The sequence below is a fragment of the Phaseolus vulgaris genome, chromosome 9 (genome assembly GCF_000499845.2).
Source record: "Phaseolus vulgaris cultivar G19833 chromosome 9, P. vulgaris v2.0, whole genome shotgun sequence".
Lineage (NCBI taxonomy): Eukaryota > Viridiplantae > Streptophyta > Magnoliopsida > Fabales > Fabaceae > Phaseolus > Phaseolus vulgaris.
The window spans coordinates 2,627,582-2,650,425 of NC_023751.2; the positions used below are offsets into that span (position 1 = coordinate 2,627,582).

Sequence of the window (22,844 nt, forward strand, 5' to 3'; positions counted from 1 at the left end):
ATCTCACCCATTGCTTCCGCACCTTATTTTCTACTTTGATTCAAGAAGAACACATGAAAATGCCATCAAGAGTTGTGTGAGAAATCCAACTCAGAGTGTTAACAGGTTCCATGTAGGTAATCTGAATTTAACTCCAAGACTAATTGCCTATATTATTGCATGGAACTTATTCCCAAAGGCACTAACCATGTTGTTCTGCATGAGGAAGATTTAATCCTTCTTTACTGCATTATGAATCTAATAAAATTTAATTGGGTATACATCATAATTGAACACATGTTGAAATAAAAAAGGTTAGCTGATTACAAATTTCCTTATGCTATTCTTGTATCAAAATTAACTTATTACTTTGGTGTTGATACTACTGATGACTTTTTACGGCAAGTGCACCGCTTTGTCAAAAGTAATAATTGTCCCTAAGGACGGATATCGATCCCACAAGGAACAGTGAATTATCAAATACAATAATCGCTAAATATAGAACAAAACAATTAAAAGTGTATTGAAAGTGGTTGTGTTGGCAATGATCAATAAGAAAACAGACAAAGAATTAGTTGTTTCAATTGGAAAAATAGGGATTAGGTTTCATCTCTCTCACTCTCATGTATTTTGATTAGCATGTCAATATTAAGTTCTTTGATTGAAATTGATGCCCGTATAAAAATCATCTATATCGATTCCTCGCATATAAAATCCTTAAGAATGTCCCCTAACTATCGATCCCTCGCATAATTATAAGAACAACTTAGAACGAAGCTCAGACGTTTAATAGCAATTAACATTTCAAGTCTATTCCTAGAACTCAAATATGTTAAGTATTGTTGTTTAGGTCCGAATCCTAAAAATACCTCCCGGTCAAATTTAAGATTCTCAATTTGTCACGGAAAATTAAAAGTAAAACAACAATACCAATAATCAATCAAGAACTGAATATTAATATATAAAATATCACCTCAATACATAAGAGTTTGAGCAGATTACTCCCAATCCCAAAGGGTAGAATTAGCCACGCATACTTCTATCACCTTCCATTCTCCCAATTGGGTTACAATTCACTTTTCCTCTCAATCTGGCACACTAAGGTTGAGCCTCTAGCCCTCTATTTATCCTAGTTTTCTAGGGTTAGGTTGTTTCCTATGTCGCGCTAATGGGCTAAATGATAAAACATAAAAAAGGCCCAATCTTTCTTTGCATCTTTTTCCATTCTGGGACCTTCTATCTTTATCTTTTTAGCTCAAATCATTCATCTTTAATCCAAATCTCCAATCTTCCTTAGAAATCTGCAATTAACACCAAATTTGGGAATAAAATACTCTTATTCAAATAAAGATCATAAAAAATGTAAAAAGGTATAAATTCATAAATTAGGGATTATTTTATATGTAAATTAGCAATAAATCCTCAAAAGTGCCTATATTTTAATATGAAATATTACTGAAATTAGACACTTATCACTCTCCCCAACTTAAAATCTTGCTTGTCCTCAAGCAAAGTAAATGAATATATTTGAATTTAAATATCAAACAGCTTAATTCACTAAACAACAAATCAAATTAGAAACTTATGATGCTTCCAATTTCAAATATAGAAAATTATAGACACAATCAATTTCCAGGATAAAATAAAAACAAATAAATGAAAGTTCATCAAGGAATATCTTCTCATATGCTCACGGGTAAGTGTTTCTCTCTATTTTCACTGAATCATAACAAATCACAGTTGCTTTTCATTTCATCTTCAAATCACAAACATATTAGAAACATGAATCTTAAGGTCTTTTACAGGGTTGTAATGAGGCTGGGCTTCCAAAAAATATTGGTTTTTCTTAGATAACAAAATGCACATCTTAAAGAAGAAGAACATACCTACAATTCAATTATAGAGAACATATATGTTATCTAATTACCACTTTCTTTCGATGTCACATTTTTCCTCATTTTCTTTCTTTTCATGATTTTCATGAAATTTTTTCTATCTTTCTTTTTTTTATTTCTTTTTATTCTTCTGTTTCTGTTTTTGTTTTCAATAATAGGAAAAGATTCTTCCTATTTTCAACTTTTTGAACTTTCAAAATCAGAACCAACCATTTCCTTTTCTATATGTATTGCATCTATGTTCTCCTTCCTTAGACATGCTAAAGGGTAGAAAATTATATCAATAAAGGTTAAGGTGCAATATTAACAAAAAATTTCTTAGCCCAAAGGGGATATAAAAAAATTGGAATTCTAATATAAAGGTTGGCTTTTTGGCCCTGGCTCCTAATTAACACAAACAAATGCCTCAATCATCTTCATGATCTTTTATGATGCAACAAAAATAAAAATTAAGCAACCACAACTGTCAATTCATCAGTAAAACTCTCAAAACTGTTTAAGGTTCACACACTCACTTGGTTTAAATGGTCTCATTCCTTTTTGTCTTGTCATTATTTGTCCTAATCAATCATCCTGTTAAATTTTCATGTACCATAATTTTAACTACATTTGAATAGGGATTCAATCATATTTTCTTTTCTAACCTGTGTCTAATTCATCTCACTGTTTAATATCTAAACACAAATTCTTTTTTCCACAATTCGAAATTAATATTCTAGTTCTTTTTTATTTGAGAAAAATAAACTAGAAAGAAAACAAATTAAAACTGAAAATTTATTCAAGAAAGATAATTCAAAACCTAAAACTAACAAACTAACAAAAACAACAAATTTATTCAAAACACAAAATAAGCAATTAAACAAACTAAAAAAAAACAAATAAAAAAAAACAAAATAACCGAAAAATAAAATATAATAAATAAAAACTAAACAGAAAATAAAATTTAAATAATTGAAAAGAAAAGAGAATTAGAGAGATAGAACCATATTTTTTCTCAATCCTCTCTTCTTAAGAAGTCATCCAGCTTTTTGTTAAAATTTTTATCTATAGTCTTGCTTCATTTGCTGGATCTGCCCCCTTGACTAATAGAACCTGTCCTCAGGTCAAAATACATAACCTGCAAAATGATTAGGAGGCATACAGGATCTTTTTTTTTATTATTATTATTTACTTTTTTTTATATATATATAAAATCAGCAAAGGTAATAAAACAACATAAAACTAAAATGTGGACTGGGTTGCCTCCCAGTAAACGCTCTTTTAACGTCATATAACTTGACGCCTATGTCTTTATGGGTCATCTAAAAGGATTACCATAGTGAGTGTTTCCTGTTCATTACCCAAGTAAGGCTTTACCCTCTGACCATTTACAACCCAACTTCTGTGTGATTTTGGTTCTTCTAACTCTATTGCTCCATACGGCTTTACCTCTTTCACAACATAAAGACCTAACCATTTAGATTTTAACTTTCCAGGAAAAAGTTTTAATCTAGAGTTGAATAAAAGCACAGATTGCCCAGGGTAAAAATTTCTTTCCACAATCTTCTTGTCATGATATTTCTTTGTGCGTTCCTTATAAAGCTTTGAGGAACTATATGCGTTTAACCTCATCTCTTCAAGTTCATGGATTTGCAGTTTTCTCTTTTCCCCAGCCGCTTTAGCATCTAAATTTAGTGTTTTTAATGCCCAATATGCTTTATGCTCTAATTCCACCGGAAGATGACAGGCTTTCCCATAAATCAGCTGAAATGGGGAAAGGCCAGTAGGAGTTTTAAATGCCGTTCTATACGCCCACAGAGCTTCATCAAGTTTGATTGACCAATCTTTCCTTGATGCAACTACTGTTTTCTCTAATATTTTCTTGATTTCTCTGTTAGAAACTTCTGCTTGCCCATTTGTCTGTGGGTGGTAGGCTGATGCTACTTTATGACTAACCCCATAATGCTCTAACACTTTCTTCAATTGGATATTACAAAAATGAGACCCACCGTCACTTATCAATACTCTTGGAGTGCCAAATCTGCAAAAAATATTCCTTTTAAGAAATTTGATGACTGTCTTGGAATCTGCATGTTGTGCTGGAATTGCTTCCACCCATCTAGAAACATACTCAACTGCCACTAGTATATATTCATTTGAAAAAGAAGATGGCAAAGGCCCTATAAAATCAATGCCCCAACAATCAAAGACTTCAATTTCTTGAATATTTTGTAATGGCATCTCATGTCTTCTAGAAATGCTTCCTGTCCTTTGACACCTATCACATCTTTGTACTAATGCATGTGTATCTTTAAACAACGAAGGCCAGAAAAAACCTGATTGAAGAATTTTTGCAGCTGTCTTTTCCCCATTAAAATGTCCTCCATATGCTGAATTATGGCATTGCCATATAATTTTATTGGCTTCATCTGAAGAAACACATCTTCTTAGCAAATTATCTGCACCCATTTTAAACAAATGAGGATCATCCCACACATAATGATTGGCATCCTTAAAAAATTTTCTTTTTTGATGCCAGTCCAAATTCTCTGGGATTGTTCCAGTAGCTTTAAAATTGGCCATGTCTGCAAACCATGGCCTCTTTTTGATTATCAGTAGCTTCTCATCTGGAAATTCAGCAAGAACCTCCGGCTCTAATGTGGTTACCTCATCATTTGCTAGTCTTGATAAATGATCTGCTACATTGTTCTCACATCCTTTCTTATCTTTGATCTCCAAATCAAATTCCTGCAACAAAAGTATCCATCGTATAAGTCTTGGCTTAGAATCTGCTTTATTCAATAAATATTTTATTGCAGCATGATCAGTGAAAACAATGACTTTAGAACCTATCAAATAAGATCGAAATTTCTCAAGTGCATACACTATAGCTAGTAGTTCTTTTTCTGTTGTGGTGTAATTACTTTGAGTTTCATTCAAAACTTTACTTGCATAGTGTATTACTTGAAAAATTCTTTCTTTCCTTTGTCCTAAAACTGCTCCTATTGCATAATCACTAGCATCACACATTATCTCAAAATTAAGTTTCCAATCAGGAACAGTTATGATAGGTGCAGAAATGAGTTTTTCTTTCAAGATATTAAAAGCAGTTAAACAATTATCATCAAATTTAAAAGGAGTATCCTTATTGAGAAGGTTGCATAGGGGCTTTGAAATCTTGGAGAAATCTTTAATAAATCTTCTGTAAAATCCAGCATGCCCTAGAAAACTTCTGATTCCTTTGATGTTGACTGGTGGAGGTAACTTCTCAATGACTTCAACTTTTGCTTTATCTACCTCCAGCCCTTTATGAGAAATTTTATGGCCTAAGACAAATCCTTCAGTGACCATGAAATGACATTTCTCCCAATTTAGCACAAGATTTGTCTCCACACATCGCTTCAGTACGAGATCAAGATTAGCTAAACAATCATCAAAAGAAGATCCAAACACAGAAAAGTCATCCAAAAAAACTTCAATGCATTTCTCAATCATATCTGCGAAAATAGCAAACATACACCTTTGGAAAGTTGCTGGCGCATTACATAAACCAAATGGCATTTTTCGATAAGCAAAAACGCCAAATGGGCAAGTAAATGTTGTCTTCTCTTGATCTTCTGGATTAACCACAATTTGATTATATCCTGAATAACCATCCAAAAAACAATAATATTCTTTACCTGCCAATCTTTCTAACATTTGATCCATAAAAGGTAATGGATAATGATCTTTCCGCGTAGCTTGATTCAGTTTCCTATAATCAATGCACATCCTCCATCCCGTAACAGTTCTTGTAGGAATTAATTCATTTTTTTCGTTATAAATAACTGTCATACCTCATTTCTTAGGTACCACCTGTACCGGACTAACCCACGCACTGTCTGAAATGGGATAAATCATTCCTGCTTCTAAAAGCTTTTGTACCTCCTTTCTAACAACCTCCTTCATGGAAGGATTTAAGCGCCTTGGTGGTTGAGCCACAGGTTTGAAATCTTGCTCCATGTGAATTTTATGCATGCAATATGCTGGGCTTATACCTTTCAAGTCAGCAAATGTCCATCCTATAGCTTCTTTATTTGCCATCAACACTTTTATCAACTTTTGTTGTTCCTCTTTGGATAAATGGTTGCTTATGATAACTGGCTTCTCCCCATTTTCTTCAAGAAAAACATATTTCAAATGAGTTGGCAACTGTTTCAACTCTATTTTCTGAGGGGTGTTGGCTTTGTTCAGTTCTAATTCATCAAAAATCCTTTGTTGAACTTCTTTTGTCTTTCCCAGCTCTAACAAACATTCCTTGACTTCCTTCTCCCCACAGTCCTCACAATTTTCATTATCATTTAAGACTGCTTTCATCAATGAATCATCTATAAATATTTCTCGGTGATTTTCCAAATACAGTTCATCCAATGCATCCATCCTAAAACAATCATTATGATCAATCGGATGTTTCATTGCTTCAAATACATCAAAGCTAACTTCTTCATCCTGCACTCGAACCTTCAACTTTCCTTCATCAACATCAATCATAATTTTTGCAGTCTTCATAAATGGGCGTCCAAGAATAAGAGGTACTTCAACATCTTCCTCTATGTCCATGATCACAAAATCAACTGGGAAGTAAAATTTGTCTACCTTCACCAAAAGATCCTCTACTATCCCATGTGGATATTTTATTGATCTGTCAGCTAATTGCAGTGTCATCCTTGTAGGCAGAATTTCAACATCCCCGATTTTCTTCAACATAGATAGTGGCATCAGATTTATGCTTGCCCCAAGATCTAGTAATGCTTTGGCCACTGTAAAATTTCCTATTGTGACTGGCAAAGTAAAACTCCCAGGATCTTTAGATTTTTGTGGCAATGATTTTTGAATAATGGCACTACATCCTGCTTCTAGCTCCACAATTCCTTGTTCTTTTAATCTTCTCTTCTTGGTCAACAAATCCTTCATAAATCTGGCATAAGTAGGCATTTGTTCCAAAGCTTCAGTGAACGGAATACTTATCTCTAGTTGTTTTAGAATTTCACAGAATCTGATAAACTGTCCTTCTATATTCTTTCTGGAGGGAGCATGTGGATAAGGTAAATCTACAATTGGAACACTTTTTTTTTCATTCTCTTTTTCCTTTTTTTTCTTTTCTTCCTGTACCCTCTCATTTTTTTTCTTTCACTTCTCCCTCTTCACTCTTGTTTTTTTCTTCCTCTTCTTTTTTTTTCTTCCCTATCAATTTTTCTTTCTTCACTCTCTATGTCTCTTTCCTTACTTTGTAGATTATCACCAATCCCCTTTCCTACAACTACTCCACTTCTTGTAGTGATTGACTTACATTTCTCCCTGAGTTCCCTCAACTCTTGTGTAAGTTGCTTAATTTGTGTCTCAAAATTCTCAACGTTCTTCTGCACAACCAACATGGTGTGTGTAAATTTTTTTGTAGAATCTTCCATTTTGCTCATTCTCTCTTGGGACACATGATCTAATAGTTGGAGTTGTTGAAAAGTTCCTTGCTTTCCTTGATCTTCCATGTAAAACGCTTTTTCTTCAAAAGAAATATTATGGTAAGCACATTGCTCACTGGAATGCTCACCTCCACACAGTTCGCACCTTAATTCTTGATTCTGCCTTTGAATAACATGTAATTGTTGAGGCAATTTCGCCATTTGTGTGGTTAACTGCTCAACCTGTTGTGTCAAAATTTGATTTTGAGCCAATAATGTATTTTCAATCCATCCTTTCTTCCGAGTACTTCGTCCATCATACTGGTCTTGAGAATCTGTTGATGTCAATCCATTAATAATCCTCGTTGCTTGTTCGGCATCAAGAGTCATCATTGTGCCACCAGCTGCGGCATCTAAGAGCATCTTCATATCAAATTTGAGACCATTAATGAATATGCTCAGTTGAGCAATGTCTTCAAACCCATGATTTGGGCATTTTCTCAATATCATCTTAAATCTTTCCCATGTCTCACAAAAAGACTCCTCTGCTCCTTGTCTGAACATAGAGATTTCAGACTTAGCTTTAATGTAGCGAGAGATTGGAAAAAATCTTTGCAGAAATTTTTCTTCTACATCCTTCCAGCTCGTCAGGCTTTGATTTGGAAGTGAACTAAGCCAATCCTTAGCTTTTCCTGCCAATGAAAAAGGAAACAAGCGCATACAAACATTATCAACATCATCTGATTCAAAGCCCATTACTCCCACCAATTCATAAAATGTATTCAAATGTGAATATGGATCTTCATGCTCCATTGCTGTGAATTGATGGGCACTGATAAGAGTAAGAAAATTGGGATTTATTTCCAAGGTCTTAGCGGTAGCAGGTATTGCGATACTAGAATAATGTCGTGGTCCTTGGTATATGATATAATCTCCAAGTGTCTTCTTGGCTTGTTCTTCTGCCATGTTGCTTCCTAAAATATTAGTGGGAAAGAAGAAAAAAAAATAGAGTATATTTTAATTTTTAATTTTTTTTTTAATTTTTTTTTTTAAAAAAAATAAACAGAAATTTAAATTGCTAACTAAAATAAAATAACTTCCTAAACTATAAATTAAAACATAAAATAAAACAAAACAAAACACTAAAATGACACTAAGAAAATAAAACAAAGATATTCAAAAAAAAATAAAAAATAAATAAAAAATATAACAAAAATAGAAATAAAAATATATAAATAAAATAAAAACTAAAATAGAATAGAAGAAAATAATGAAGACGAAAAATAACTAAAATCAAGAAATAAAAACAGAATAAACTAAATACTAGAAATAAAAACAAAATAGAATAAAACAGATAAAACAAAACGTAAACAACTAACAAACTTATTTTAAAGATACTACGTAAACTAACGTAAAAATAAAAGGTAAAACTAGTAATAGATAAATAATTAAAACAAATAAATAAAAACTACCTAAACCTAAAATAAAATAAAATCAAACTAAACCTAAAATAAAATAAAATCAAAACAAAAATCAAACTAAATCTGAAAATAAATAGAAATAACTAAAATCAAAATAAGAATTAAAATAATAACAGCAAATCAGCAAACTAAAATAAAATCAAAAAAAAAAAAAAAAGAATCTGTAAAAAAAAAAAAAATTAAAACAAATCAAAACAATTAAAATATTCACAATATTTAGGAAATTATACTCAACAAATCAAAACCTGTCCCCGGCAACTAATTGTCCCTAAGGACGGATATCGATCCCACAAGGAACAGTGAATTATCAAATACAATAATCGCTAAATATAGAACAAAACAATTAAAAGTGTATTGAAAGTGGTTGTGTTGGCAATGATCAATAAGAATACAGACAAAGAATTAGTTGTTTCAATTGGAAAAATAGGGATTAGGTTTCATCTCTCTCACTCTCATGTATTTTGATTAGCATGTCAATATTAAGTTCTTTGATTGAAATTGATGCCCGTATAAAAATCATCTATATCGATTCCTCGCATATAAAATCCTTAAGAATGTCCCCTAACTATCGATCCCTCGCATAATTATAAGAACAACTTAGAACGAAGCTCAGACGTTTAATAGCAATTAACATTTCAAGTCTATTCCTAGCACTCAAATATGTTAAGTATTGTTGTTTAGGTCCGAATCCTAAAAATACCTCCCGGTCAAATTTAAGATTCTCAATTTGTCACGGAAAATTAAAAGTAAAACAACAATACCAATAATCAATCAAGAACTGAATATTAATATATAAAATATCACCTCAATACATAAGAGTTTGAGCAGATTACTCCCAATCCCAAAGGGTAGAATTAGCCACGCATACTTCTATCACCTTCCATTCTCCCAATTGGGTTACAATTCACTTTTCCTCTCAATCTGGCACACTAAGGTTGAGCCTCTAGCCCTCTATTTATCCTAGTTTTCTAGGGTTAGGTTGTTTCCTATGTCGCGCTAATGGGCTAAATGATAAAACATAAAAAAGGCCCAATCTTTATTTGCATCTTTTTCCATTCTGGGACCTTCTATCTTTATCTTTTTAGCTCAAATCATTCATCTTTAATCCAAATCTCCAATCTTCCTTAGAAATATGCAATTAACACCAAATTTGGGAATAAAATACTCTTATTCAAATAAAGATCATAAAAAATGTAAAAAGGTATAAATTCATAAATTAGGGATTATTTTATATGTAAATTAGCAATAAATCCTCATAAGTGCCTATATTTTAATATGAAATATTACTGAAATTAGACACTTATCAACTACTAATGAGAGAAATGAGACTATCAAAGTTGTGAGTGAGATTGACAATGCCACTCTCATTAAGATGGGTTTTCACAAAGTAGAAAACAGTTGGGTATTTCATAAGAGCAGGACTCACAAGGAGGAACATGGAGGATCAAATCTCAACAATGAAAAGGGAGATGATGCAGCGCCTATGGAAGATGATACAGTGCAAGCAACCGAATAGTCTTGCTATGATGTCCATCACACATCATCTCACAAAATGGAGTCTCCTGCTCAACCTTTTATGAGTCAAAGAATGAGATCTCCATCTATGGAATACAGAGGAGATTCACCAACACCACAATCAATGAATGAAGATGTTGATGCAGCTAACCACAATGCTCTTGTTGCCTATCATGCTCCAGAATACAGAGGTGAACCAATGTCTATGATTGAAAGGCAGGTTCTGTATCGTCTTGATGTGCTTTCAGATTATCAAAAGACCTATTTTGAGACAACACAAGCCAGATTCCAGCATCTTGACCATCAAATTGAAGGAATCCAGGAGCAATTGGCAGAACTGTACTACAAGAAGTAGAAGTGATATGTTTTCAATGCTTATCTTATGCTTATGTTATTGAACAATTTGTATTGTTTCATTTCTGGACTGTGTTGTTTAGCTTTTATTTGGTTTTATATTTCTCTATGCTTCAATGTTGTTTGATGAATCCAAAGGGGGAGAAAAATAGCTCATATTGCTAGTGATGCAAACTTGATAAGTTGTTGTGATACAGGGAGTTACACTCTGGCCCTAAATCTGTTTTATGATATGTTCACTTTCAGTTTTTATATTTTGGTATTGGGTGCAGTACAAGTATTGATCTCTCTTCAAAGCAACAGAGCCATGGGGATTTGTCTCCATCAAACAGGGAGGAGATTGTTGAAGATGGATGTGGCTCCTTCAAGTCAATGTGTTTGATGTAGCAATGTGTTTTTGCTTTGAAGTTTGTATTTGTTATTGGGTAGTCTTGTATATAGGTTAGAGTGTGTTTAAAGTGAGCTTTTTGCATCGTGACCCACCTCTTAACCCTTATCAAGGTGATAAGACCAAGCACAACGTTTTCTAAAATGTTTTTCACATGTTTTCCCAAAATATGCTTTACTGCACAAAAAATGAATCTGTTATTTCTCAAATGAATAGATTATTTTTAAACTGATGCCTTGTTCTTTAAATTTTTTTTGATAACTTTGTTTTGTGCATCAAGTATCTTGGATAAGCCTTTTATGCTATCAAAACGACTGAGTTGCATCTACTTAAAATCTCTCTTTGTCTTTTTGAAAATAAATCTATTCATTATAACTTCAATCTGTTCTTTTTATAAAATCTTTTTAAACTGTTTTTTTGAAATTCTGTTATAAATCATTTCTTATAAAAAGAGAGTTATAACTCACTAAAAAGTGGTTGAGAAAACAAGTTTAAATTTGAGAGTTTTCAGAGAATGAGCACGTGTTCTTGAAAGAGTTTTTCAAAAGAAAAAGGTGTGCTTGTTCTTGTTTTGTTCTAAGCCTGGTTGGAGGTGTTGTCACTGTTTTTTGCAATCTGTTCTATTGGTTTAGGGTCAGTTCATTTCTGGGTCAGTTCATACTGTTCTTGGTTTCTGATAAATCAATGTGAATAACCAGTTGAAATATGTGTAACTATCTTGAATATAATTGAAGCACATTGTTTTGCATAAACCAAGTATATCAATTTGCACGAATCATTCAAAGGTGTTATGTGGTTTGTCTTTCATAAATCTCTGGATTCTGCAATCTGTTTTTTCATATGTGCATATCAAGGTGATTCTTTGCTCTCTGTTAAAATCACTCAATACCTTTAATTCAGATAACTGAGATAATGCCTTGACAAAGTAAGCAGAAAAATAAATCTGTTCTTTCCAAAATAAATCGATTCTTTTCCTCTATTTTGTAAAAAAATTGAATTTGTGTGAATTTTTTAAAAGCTCAATTCACCCCCCTCTTGAACTTTGACACTATTGAATCCAACACTCTTGAGGAAACTAAATCACGTATTTCAGGCTAGTTTACGTTGCATGTAATCGTGATAAACAAATTTGGATATGCAAATTTCTTACATATGGCCATATCATCTAGGAAGTTATTGAACATATACCTCATACCACCTGTAAACGATGAGGGTAGAATTATATGCTTTCCTATGATAGAAGAATTTGTTTCTCCTCGGTGTACTGCTTCTTGTACACCATGAAGAATATCACAGCGAATAAGTTTATGGTTAGCTCTAATGAATGACAACCTTTGGGCCTCAATCATCATGTATGAATCAACCAAAAATTGTTGAAACATTTAACGTGAGTTTACTACATTCCCAAACTCAATTTGTCTGTCTTGAATTCTGAAAGCTATAAATTCCCTAAAGGAAATACGAATCCTTTTCCGTATGTAACTAGTTGTGATAGCTCCACGAATTGGAATATGTTCTTGATAACCATCTTCTTCATATGGAAACAGTAACGATTATTGCAAAGGAATGAAAGTTGTATGTGTTTCATGGAGTCTTGTCAATTGTCCAAAACTTTTTTTGACGATGATATCTCTTTCAACATCCAAGTAACTAAGGTCACCCACTACCAATGTTGCTATCTCATCAGATGTGAGAGTATTGTAAATTCTAGGATCGTTGAATCGATTTCTATACAATCTCAATCCAAAGTCAAAATGTTCATCAGTATGTAAGACATCTATAACTCTTTTAAAGGATTGTGCAAGAACATTGTGGTCATCTAATCTATAATCAATGATTTATCAAATCTGGACACTTTTATTTTGGACTTGTACATAAAATATTGAATTTTTTAGTTGTTAGCAGTACCACATTTTTCAAAAGCAAAAGCATTATACAAACACTTACTTAGACACTCTGTTTTTTACTTCATTTTCAGTATCATGTATGTACAACTATGCAAACTTAGGAGTGTTTCCACTTTCTGGTATCAAACTCCCAATTTGATGGTAATTTTGGCTATTCATAATGAATTGTGGAGGTTCAAATCCATCATTAATTGAAGAATGAATCTTACTACCAATTGAAGTGAATGAAAAATATTGTTGTAGTTTCGAATGTTTTGTAAATAATGATTGCTTTTGTTGTCTTCACCATTGAAATAACCTTTGAATCAATTGAGGAGGTTTTTGTAAAAAAGGAAGTTGAACTTTTCCCTCTTGACAACATATGGAAAAATGAATTGTTTTATATGTTTGTATTCTATCTGACCTTTCTTGATACCAAACTTCAGCCATACAATGCTCACACTGTATAGCAGTTTGTCCAAATTCAAGAATTTCTAATTTACAAAAAAGGAGTAATTAATGATGTTTGCAATAAGATATAGTATATAATAATAGCACAATGACTCTTTTAGAAATGTACCTTTAGTTTACGATTTTGCATACAAATCATAGAGGAAATTACTTTGTTCATCATATAATATCAAAAGAAAACAAAGGTATTAAGCTAGACATTTTACATGCAAAAAGTAGCAATATAAATTACCTTTATCTGGTTCGTATTGAAAACCATTGTTGTAATTGAAAGGGTGTTTATTGTTTTTGGTTTTGCTATATAACATCTTAATAACTTCTGCCTGTAGTGAAGAAATTATATGGCTCGTCCTTCCAACACATTCAATACACAAATGTATTTGTCCTGTACTTACAACACATTGAATACATATTTTTAGTTCATAATAAATTGAACAATAATGATTTTTAATGATAAAATTGATGTATAATATAGAGTTTCACTTTCATTGCTAGTACTGGAAACTTTTTATTGTTCTACAATTTCTGATCACATGTATTTTTCCTTTTCATTTTTGCATTTTTTGAATCATGCCTCTCTACCATAACTGCCTAAAGGATTATATCACGTACAAAACCAATAGTTATTACAAATACTTCATACAAAAACATACATCTTGCAAAAAGAAAAATACCTTACCATTGTTTATCTCAGATAAGGGTATCTTGTTCATAATGTTATCAATTGAATTTTTTCAATAAATTAATATTAATTAAATTTCAATTGTATATAAAGTTATTGTATTAATACGCGGTATAATAAAAATTACATCTTTGAAGTTGTACTTATTAGATACTATTACTTGACAAAAAAAAAGAATTGTAGAACATGTCTTTGGATAAGAGTTATTGTACCTTATATGTTTTCACTCATATTCACCTCAAGTGTTGACAATTCTGAATAATTTTCATTCATATCAATCTCTGATATACCACGTGGCATTGATATACCTGTCATTTTATTCTCAAAATGTGTCTAAAATATGATTTATAATAACGATAGAAGGATAGTATGTTGTACCCAACAGTTTCTATTTAATGTTCAACAATTTGTGAGCATGTATACTTTTCCTTTTAATTCTTGTTTTTTTTAATCATGTTTGTCTACAATCCTGAAATTAGTACAAACAATCCATATAATCCATAAAACAACATGCATGTTGAAAAAACATATCTTACTTAAGGGTATCATGTTCACAATCTTACTTAATATATTAATTCAATTACAATTGTATATAACACTTATATACAATTATATCTTAAATATGACTTCTAATAAAAATTACACCTTTGGCTACTTACTTATTTTACATTTCTTATTGCACAACAAACAAATAGACAATGAATATGTCTGGGATAAAACTTATCGTACCTAATATTTTGAGTGATATTGAACTCAAGTGTTGACAATTGTGAATAATTTTCAGTTTCACCTTCATAGCTAATACTTGACACTTTTTGTTTGTTCTTCATTGATTTTATTTTTGAAGCATAGGTTAACATACCAAATAATGAAATTCGGGTTATACGACTTTTTAGGATGAGTTTTTTTTTATATAACTGTTTTTTTTATATATAAAGCTTTCATGTTAGGCATCACTATGCTACTTGACATCTCAGCTAGGCTGACACCTCAAGTAACAACAATCATTTGCCATCACATGAAAAAAGTATTATTAAAAAAAGAAAAAGAAAGAAAATACAAAAATATGGGGAGATTAGACAAAAACTCATATGTTAACAAAAACGATACATAGGTAGACTATACCTATTAATAAAGAATTCTAGGAACAGACTGGATGGAAACCTATTATACCAATGAAAGGATTCTCTATCAATAAATCCCAAATTAGCGAACTTATCAGCACACACATTCCCTTAACGAAAAATATGACCCTAAACCTGATTTTTCCACAGTAATTAAGACAAGTATTCCATCGATTACGAAGCATCCAAGGAACATTTGTCCTAGCAGTAAACGCAACACAAACCAAGGCAAAGTCACATTCCAACCAAGCATTAGTATGTCCCAACTTTTGAGCTTCCTTCAAAGCATATATAACTCCATAAAATTCAGCAACCAAAACAGTCTAAACATCAAGAAACACAGATAAAGCTCCAATAAACTCCCTCATACTCCCACGGAAAATACCTCCACAAGCGGCAAGACCTGGATAACCCCTAGCAGCCCCATCAGTGTTAATTTTAACCCAACCTGGTGAAGGAAACTCCCATCTAACCGGAAGAGGACGGAGAACTTTACCAGTATGAGTATTAATACCAAAAAACTTAATCACACTAAAATCCATCATATCATTCTTCATTGAAGCTTTAGACGACTTTCCCACTAGACAAGTTAAATCTTTAATAACTGAAATAGCCCTAGAAACCTCAATCTTATCTTGAAAACGAGCATAATTCCTCATACGCCATAACATCCAAATAGAAAAAGTTATCACAACAAGTTTAATCAATTTAACCAAAGGACTATCATCACTCTTAATAAAAGAAAGAAGACCATCCTTATTAGAGAAATGAGAAGTAGGAAAAGACTGTCGAACCCAACTCCAAATATACAAAGCATTAGGGCATTCAAAAAATAAATGATGAATAGATTCCTCATGCTTTTTACAAAGCGTACACATAGAACAAATATGGAAACCTTTATTTTGAATATGTCGATCTGTAGGAAGCCACGCATGAAAAACTTTTCAAAGGACAAGAGTTTTGGAAGGTGGGATATCTATAGACCAAATAAATTTATCCCAACCACAGGGAACTCCTGGTTCCAAGAAAAAAGTCCTAACCGATTTAAGAGTGAACTAACAAAACTCATCTAGAATCCAATTAGGAACATCCTAATCCGCCCTGAACATGATATGACTAAAAATATGAGGCCTCTATTGTAAAGACAACAGAATATTTCAATCACAACCTGTCCAAAATTGAGAAACTGTATCCGGAATGCTATTACCATCAGATAACCCTGCAATATGTGTTAAAGGAGTAGTAGAAAACCATTTATCATTCCAGAAATTAATAAAAGAACTTGTACCAATAGTTCAAGAAGTATAATCAAGTATAGTAGAATAAAACTGCTTAATTCCAAGCCAAAGAGATGAGGATGTATAAACCATTTTAAACTCGTATTTTGATTTTAGAACCCTGGCATTCAAGAGAAAAGATCAAGACCTGTTGCTATAAGCAAAGTTCCAAGCAAGCTTAAGAAGATATGCATTATTTGCATGGTGAAGGTTAATAATCTTCAAACCTTCATTCTCAAGGGGAGAACAAATCGTAGCCCAATTAACAGTAGCTATGCCTTTCTTCAGAATATCTCTAGTCCATATAAAATTTCAACTCCACTGTTTAACTTGCTTAAGAAGAGAAACAGGTCATTTATACAAATTAAAGTTATATGCTAGAATTCCCTTAATCACCGTATTGACCAATGGAATCCGACCCATCATGCTAAGAGATTTACCTTTCCAAGATGCTAGCTTTAATTTGACTTTATCCGCCAAAGGTTGCAGAAAACGACTCTTTGGAGCACCAACAAAGATAGGCACTCCTAAATAATTAAAAGGCAAACAACCATGGCTACAAGAAATAATACGTTGAACTTTGGTGACAAATCTTGCAGAATTATCCATGGTGAAAAAACTACTCTTATAATTGTTAACATATTGACCCGAGAAATCACCATATGTTTTAAGAAAAGTACTCAAATTTCTAAGAGACTTATTATCCGCCCTACAAAAAACAAAAATGTCATCAACATACAAAACATAGGAGGGAGTGAGAAAACCTTGTGGACCAGCCATATGTAGAATTTTCTTATCATTCACAAGCTTAGAAAGACCTCTACTAAGAACTTCCTCTGCAAGACAGAAAAGTAGAGGAGACAAAGGATCACCTTGTCTAACCCCTCTACTAGAAGGAAAAAAAATCCACCAGACTGCCATTTATTATGATAAAAAGCATAGCAGACCGGAGAATAGTACTAATCCAACCGACAAACAAGGGGTGAAAACCAAAGCATGTGAAAACTAATAATAAAAACTTTCAACTCGGAGTATCAAAGGCTTTATAAATATCAACTTTGTATCAAAGGCTTTATGAATATCAACTTTATGAATATCGCTTTGTTATTTAAAACTGGAGACTAAAAGATTGAGCTTGGTGATGAGCAGCCATGGCATATACTCATTTTCATATGGAGCTGTCATGGAAGAAAAGGAAGACAGTTATCTTATATGAATAGATCTATGGTCCCACCACTTTTGGCAAGCAAGGTCTGTTGATTGAACCAAGTAAGTGCTAATTGGATGTTTCTTGAACTTTAGGTGGACCTCATTTGTGGCTAACACAACGACAAGATAGCAATAGTTTGAGTGAGGTGTCACATGTTGGTATCTACGTGCTAGTCAGTCCCTAATTTTTTCAAATGCAGATTCTAGCACCTACCAAATTTGTATTGGAATATTCTAAAGTTGGTCTTAAGCTTGTATTGGAGATGTTTGGGGATGAAATATTGTTGCTTTGGTGTGGTAGACTGATTGGGAACTTTTTTGGTTTTTTCTCGGTTATAGTGTAATATTTTAGTAACCTTAGAAACATAGGTTATGTTAGATGGTTATATAGGTACTTGTACCTTGCAACTTTCTCCTGGATTGAGCTTTTGTATAAGGGTTGGGATACCCCTAAAGTATTCATTTTAATTTATTTTATTCTTTGCCAACTAAAAAAAAATTGTATGCCACATTACCTCCTCGAACCTTTTTAGATAGCATGTTAATAACCTCTGAAGCAATACCAATACAATCATGAACCTGTCTCCCCTGCACAAACCCATACAGATTAAGAGAAATTATTCTGGCAGCCACAAGGGCAAGCCGATCTGCCAAAATCTTAGAAATAATCTTCAACTTAAAATTAGGAACAACTATTGGCCTGTAATCTTTGATGGATTCAGCACCTTGAAACTTAGGAATAAGAGATACCACATTACTGTTCATTCCAGGGAGAACCTAGTTTTGCTTAAAAAAACTGTTGGACAGCATTGCAAACATCTGTCCCAATAATATCCTAACAAGAATGAAAGAAAACACCACCAAAACCATCAGGACCAGGAGCACTATTACCATTAAGGTTAAAAACAACATTTTTTATTTCCAAAAAAATCAGGACATTTCATCAACATCATATTCTCCTAAGAGAAAACTAGATTAGGAACATAAGTACCAATAAAATCTTCCATATTACCTATATCATGATCATGAGAAATAGACTCATCATACAAAGTTTTATAAAAGTCCAAAATATGTTCCTCAATGATTTTAGGATCTTCAATAACCACATTATCAATCCGTAAACGATGAATCCCACCAGAATTATTTCGCCTTTTAATCACAGCATGGAAAAAAGCAGTATTTATATCCCTATCTTTAAACCAAAGCATCTTAGCTCTTTCTTTCCAAAACAAATATTAATAGTGAAGAGCATGATCAAGCTCCTCCTTAGCTATCTTTTCTTGACAGAGAAGCCCATCAATATCAGAAATACTAGTAGTCTCTAAATTTTGTTGAGTACCAAGGAGGAGACCCTACTTAAGAATAATTGCATTGTGAACATTACCAAAAGAGTTTTTATTCCAATCACGAAGCTCAATTTTCAACCTTTTAAACTTATGTTGCAAAATAAACATAGGACACCTAACAACCTTATTATTCCAAGAGTCATGAATAAGCTTTAGACATGAACTGTCCTGAAGCCACATAGAAAAAAAATGAAAATTGCTAACCTTCTTCAAAGAATTACTGGCAAGAGTAGCAAGAATAAGAGAATGGTCAAAACAATTCCTAACAAGAACCTAATAAGAACATGAATCCTAGTCATCCAGACATACTCCATTACATAAAGCCTTATCCAGTCTTCTATGAATTCTATGCAACCCTCTTCTTCCGTTACACCAAGTATAATCAGATCCATTAAAAGCCATACAAGCAGGATCATTAGTATTAATCCAATCAAGGAAATCATTACAAGAAACCTGATTAGGAGCCACTGTTGAACCAAGTGGTGTTCAATGTTTTGAAGAATCCAAATCCTTTGAAGGATGTTGAAGCCTCTGCTTTTCTTGATGTTGCTGTGCTGGTTTAAGCTTTGTTCTGGGGTAGTTTATATGTTGTAATCCACCCTTGTATTAAATCTCAAGCAATTAGCATCTCAATCTTTATGAAAGTAAAATGTTTTTCAAACTAAGTTGAAACAACCGATTGTTTTGTCGAAACAACCGATTGTTTATACTTAGGTGTTTTGAGAAAGATTGAAAACTGTTTTTGAAAGGTTGAAACTGTTAAGTTCCAAAACAACCGATTGATTCGAGGAAACAACCGATTGTTTGTTTTGGAACCATAACAGAAAAACTGTTTTGTGTTTGACTGAGCTTTAAATGATTTAACTGAATACGCTCCAGTCATTAAATGCTTTGACCAATCTTTTAATGCAATTTAAGAGTTTGTTAAGATTTGATAACAAACTACATCTTTGAATATATTAAGAAAAACATATTTGAGATTAAGAATCTTTTTGACAAAGTTTTTCTAAAGAGTTTTTCAAAGTGCTGAGATTGCGTAAGAGTTTGTGATTGATGAAGGTGTTGGAATAGGATTCTACTTGTATTGATTTCAAATATTCATCTGTAACAAGTGTAATCTTTGTAATCTGTTGAACAATTCGTTTCTGTGTTTGCTGAGATTGGTTGTGTGTTCTTGAGGTGTTGAAGATCAGCAATCTTAGTGTTGGCCAAGGAGAGTGTGTTTCTTGAGGTGTTCAAGGTCATTCTCTTGGTTGTTGTGTAGGTGATCAAGTGGTGATTGCTTAGTGGATATCCTCAGGGTTTTTAAGAATACTGGATGTAGCTCTGGATTTGGAGTGAACCAGTATAAACAACTGTGTACAATTTCTCTATCCCTATCTCTTTAAATTCAGTTTTGTCATTTTGAAACTGGTATAAACAACCGATTGTTTCGCTAAAACAACCGATTATTTTTCCAGCTTTGTGCTTTTGCTGTTTGTTTTGAAAAACTGAATCCTTAATCAAGGTTCTTTTGAAGAATTTTCATTCTAAGCTCAAAAGTTTACTAAAATCTTTCTAAAACAATTCACCCCCGCCCCTTCTCGTTTAAGGCCATACATTCTAACAGCCACCCCCCTTTACATTCATTCGTCGATAGCACAACATTAAAATCTCCCAAAAATACACCAAGTCCCTATGAAGGAACTAACATCCCTCCATAAAAACCGTCTAGCCAAGTATGCGTTAGCACCATAAACACTTGCAAAGCTAAAACATTTATCATGCAGATGGCAAGATAAAAAAATAAACTGATCATTTATCGAGAAATTTTGGACCAAATTAGGGACCGACAAACACCAAAACTTTGCAAACTTATTAACAGTAGGAGACGTAACCACCAAATGCATATCAACAGATTTGAAAAGGACTTCAAAAGCATCAATGTACGGCACCATTGGTTCAGCAAGAAAAACAAGAAGGGGTTTATGTAATTTAAGTAAACTAAGCCACATCTCCACAGTTTTATGGTTTCCTAGTCCTTTAACGTTGCAGAAAAAAAAAAGACCTTCATTACGACGTTATGGTGAGAACTCTCTTAGCAGTTTTTTTGGCTTTACCAGTCCCCTTAGGTGGTCTCCCGGGTTTTCTTTTAGTACGAACTATCTCCTCCCCAGTATCATTGGCATCCTCATCCATCTCATTAGGATCAACCCAGAATTTTGACCCAATATGATTTTCAACAGTGATATGGTCAGAATTAAATTCAACAATGGTAGTAGACGTACCAATATAAGGATCACCTCTCACATCTGTAGTTGCCAAACCTTCGAGAGATGAAAATTGATTTTGCAGGACCAACGACGGGATGGTACAGTCAAAATTGCATAAATATGATGACCATCCATAGGAGTAGTAAATGGTGTTGTAGAAACTACAGGTGAAGTAGCCCTCTGAAGAGATGGATGCCCCACAGGAGGTGAGACCTCCACATGAAGATCCTCAACAAGAGCATGAGACTTTGAGCCATTGCCTTGCATAACAGCAGGTAACATTCCTTGTTCTGGAAAATCCGAAGTATGAATGGATAACCCTTTCCTGGATTCGTGATCTGAGGCATCCTCAAGATGAGGCATATCAGCAAAATCATCATCCAGTCCTCCTGGTTTATCATAAGCAAGGTGACCCAAGGGTGACCCTGCATTAGCCTCACTAGGAAAAACAAAGTTTGAATTATCTGTGAGGCCTTCCACGAGCTTCGGTTGCGAATCTTTCTTCCGATATTCTTGACGTTGTTTAGGAGCCACAACCCTTCCTTTATCATGTTCATCAGAAACTATCTTCTGAGAAGGTTTTTGTTGAGGCCCAGGAACACAACCTTGATCATGTATGACCCGACACTGAGCAAGCTCATGCCCTATCATCTTACAATGAGAGCAAAAAGGAGGTAGCCATTCATATTCCACACCAACTACAAAAGTGTAGTCCAGACGTTCAACCAAGAGTTCATCGGGAAGAGGGGACAGCATATCAATATCCACCAACACTCTGACAAACATACTCGTCTTCTTTCTCATAGTATTGTTGATGGAAGAGGCCCAAGCACAAGCCCACCAAAGGGTAGATTTGGGTCAACCCTAGAGTTATGGCCAAGAGGATCCAAGAAGACGTTCTTTTACATGTTCAAATGGCATAAACTCTAGTGTAGAGTAGACTTTAATTTCTTGTCAAAATTAGCATAGGAACTTTATTTGTAACTTTTCTTAGAATTAATTTTGGCACCTAAAACACCAACCTAGGTAAACTTAGAATTTCTAAAAAAACCTCTAAATTTACCAAGGCCGGTCTAGAAAGCCCATGGAGGGGGTGATCATACAAACTAGACACACCCCTCCCCATGTGCTCATTTAGGCTCCACTTTTGGGAGGGAATTCATTTGAATTTCCCTCCACTTTCTTTTGAATTTCCAGCCCTCTAAACACTATAAATTGAGGTGCTTGGCTCTCATTTTGTAAGATTATTTTGGGTATAGTTATGCTGCCAAATTTGTGCCATACATACTCCTTGCCTAAATCTCTCTAGAATTAAGGCTTTAATCTTCAACTCTTCACCAACCAAAAGGAGTTGGCCTAACCTCTCCAAATTCCCTACCTATCATGCACCTACAAGGCTACCACACCTCCTAGGAGGGCCTTGATCCACCTACAACTCATTAAGCTTCCACAAACCACCCAAAAACCGCAAAAGAGAAGAGCTCAATGCCATCAATTGTCATCTAAATACAAAGGAGTACCAAGACCTTTGATGATGGAAAAAATCGCCCTTGATCTCCAATCTCCAA

At 33.4% G+C, this 22,844-nt stretch overlaps 1 protein-coding gene and 1 pseudogene across 1 annotated transcript; one reads left to right on the top strand and one right to left on the bottom strand.

Moving 5' to 3' along the window:
- Positions 1-5,690: 5,690 nt before the first annotated feature.
- Positions 5,691-6,827, bottom strand: LOC137820663 (uncharacterized). Its single transcript, XM_068624847.1, has one exon. It carries the CDS (start codon positions 6,825-6,827, stop codon positions 5,691-5,693), a length of 1,137 nt encoding a protein of 378 aa, XP_068480948.1.
- Positions 6,828-7,769: 942 nt separating this feature from the next.
- On the top strand, positions 7,770-7,875 carry LOC137823230 (small nucleolar RNA R71; annotated as a pseudogene).
- The last annotated feature ends 14,969 nt before the right edge of the window (positions 7,876-22,844 follow it).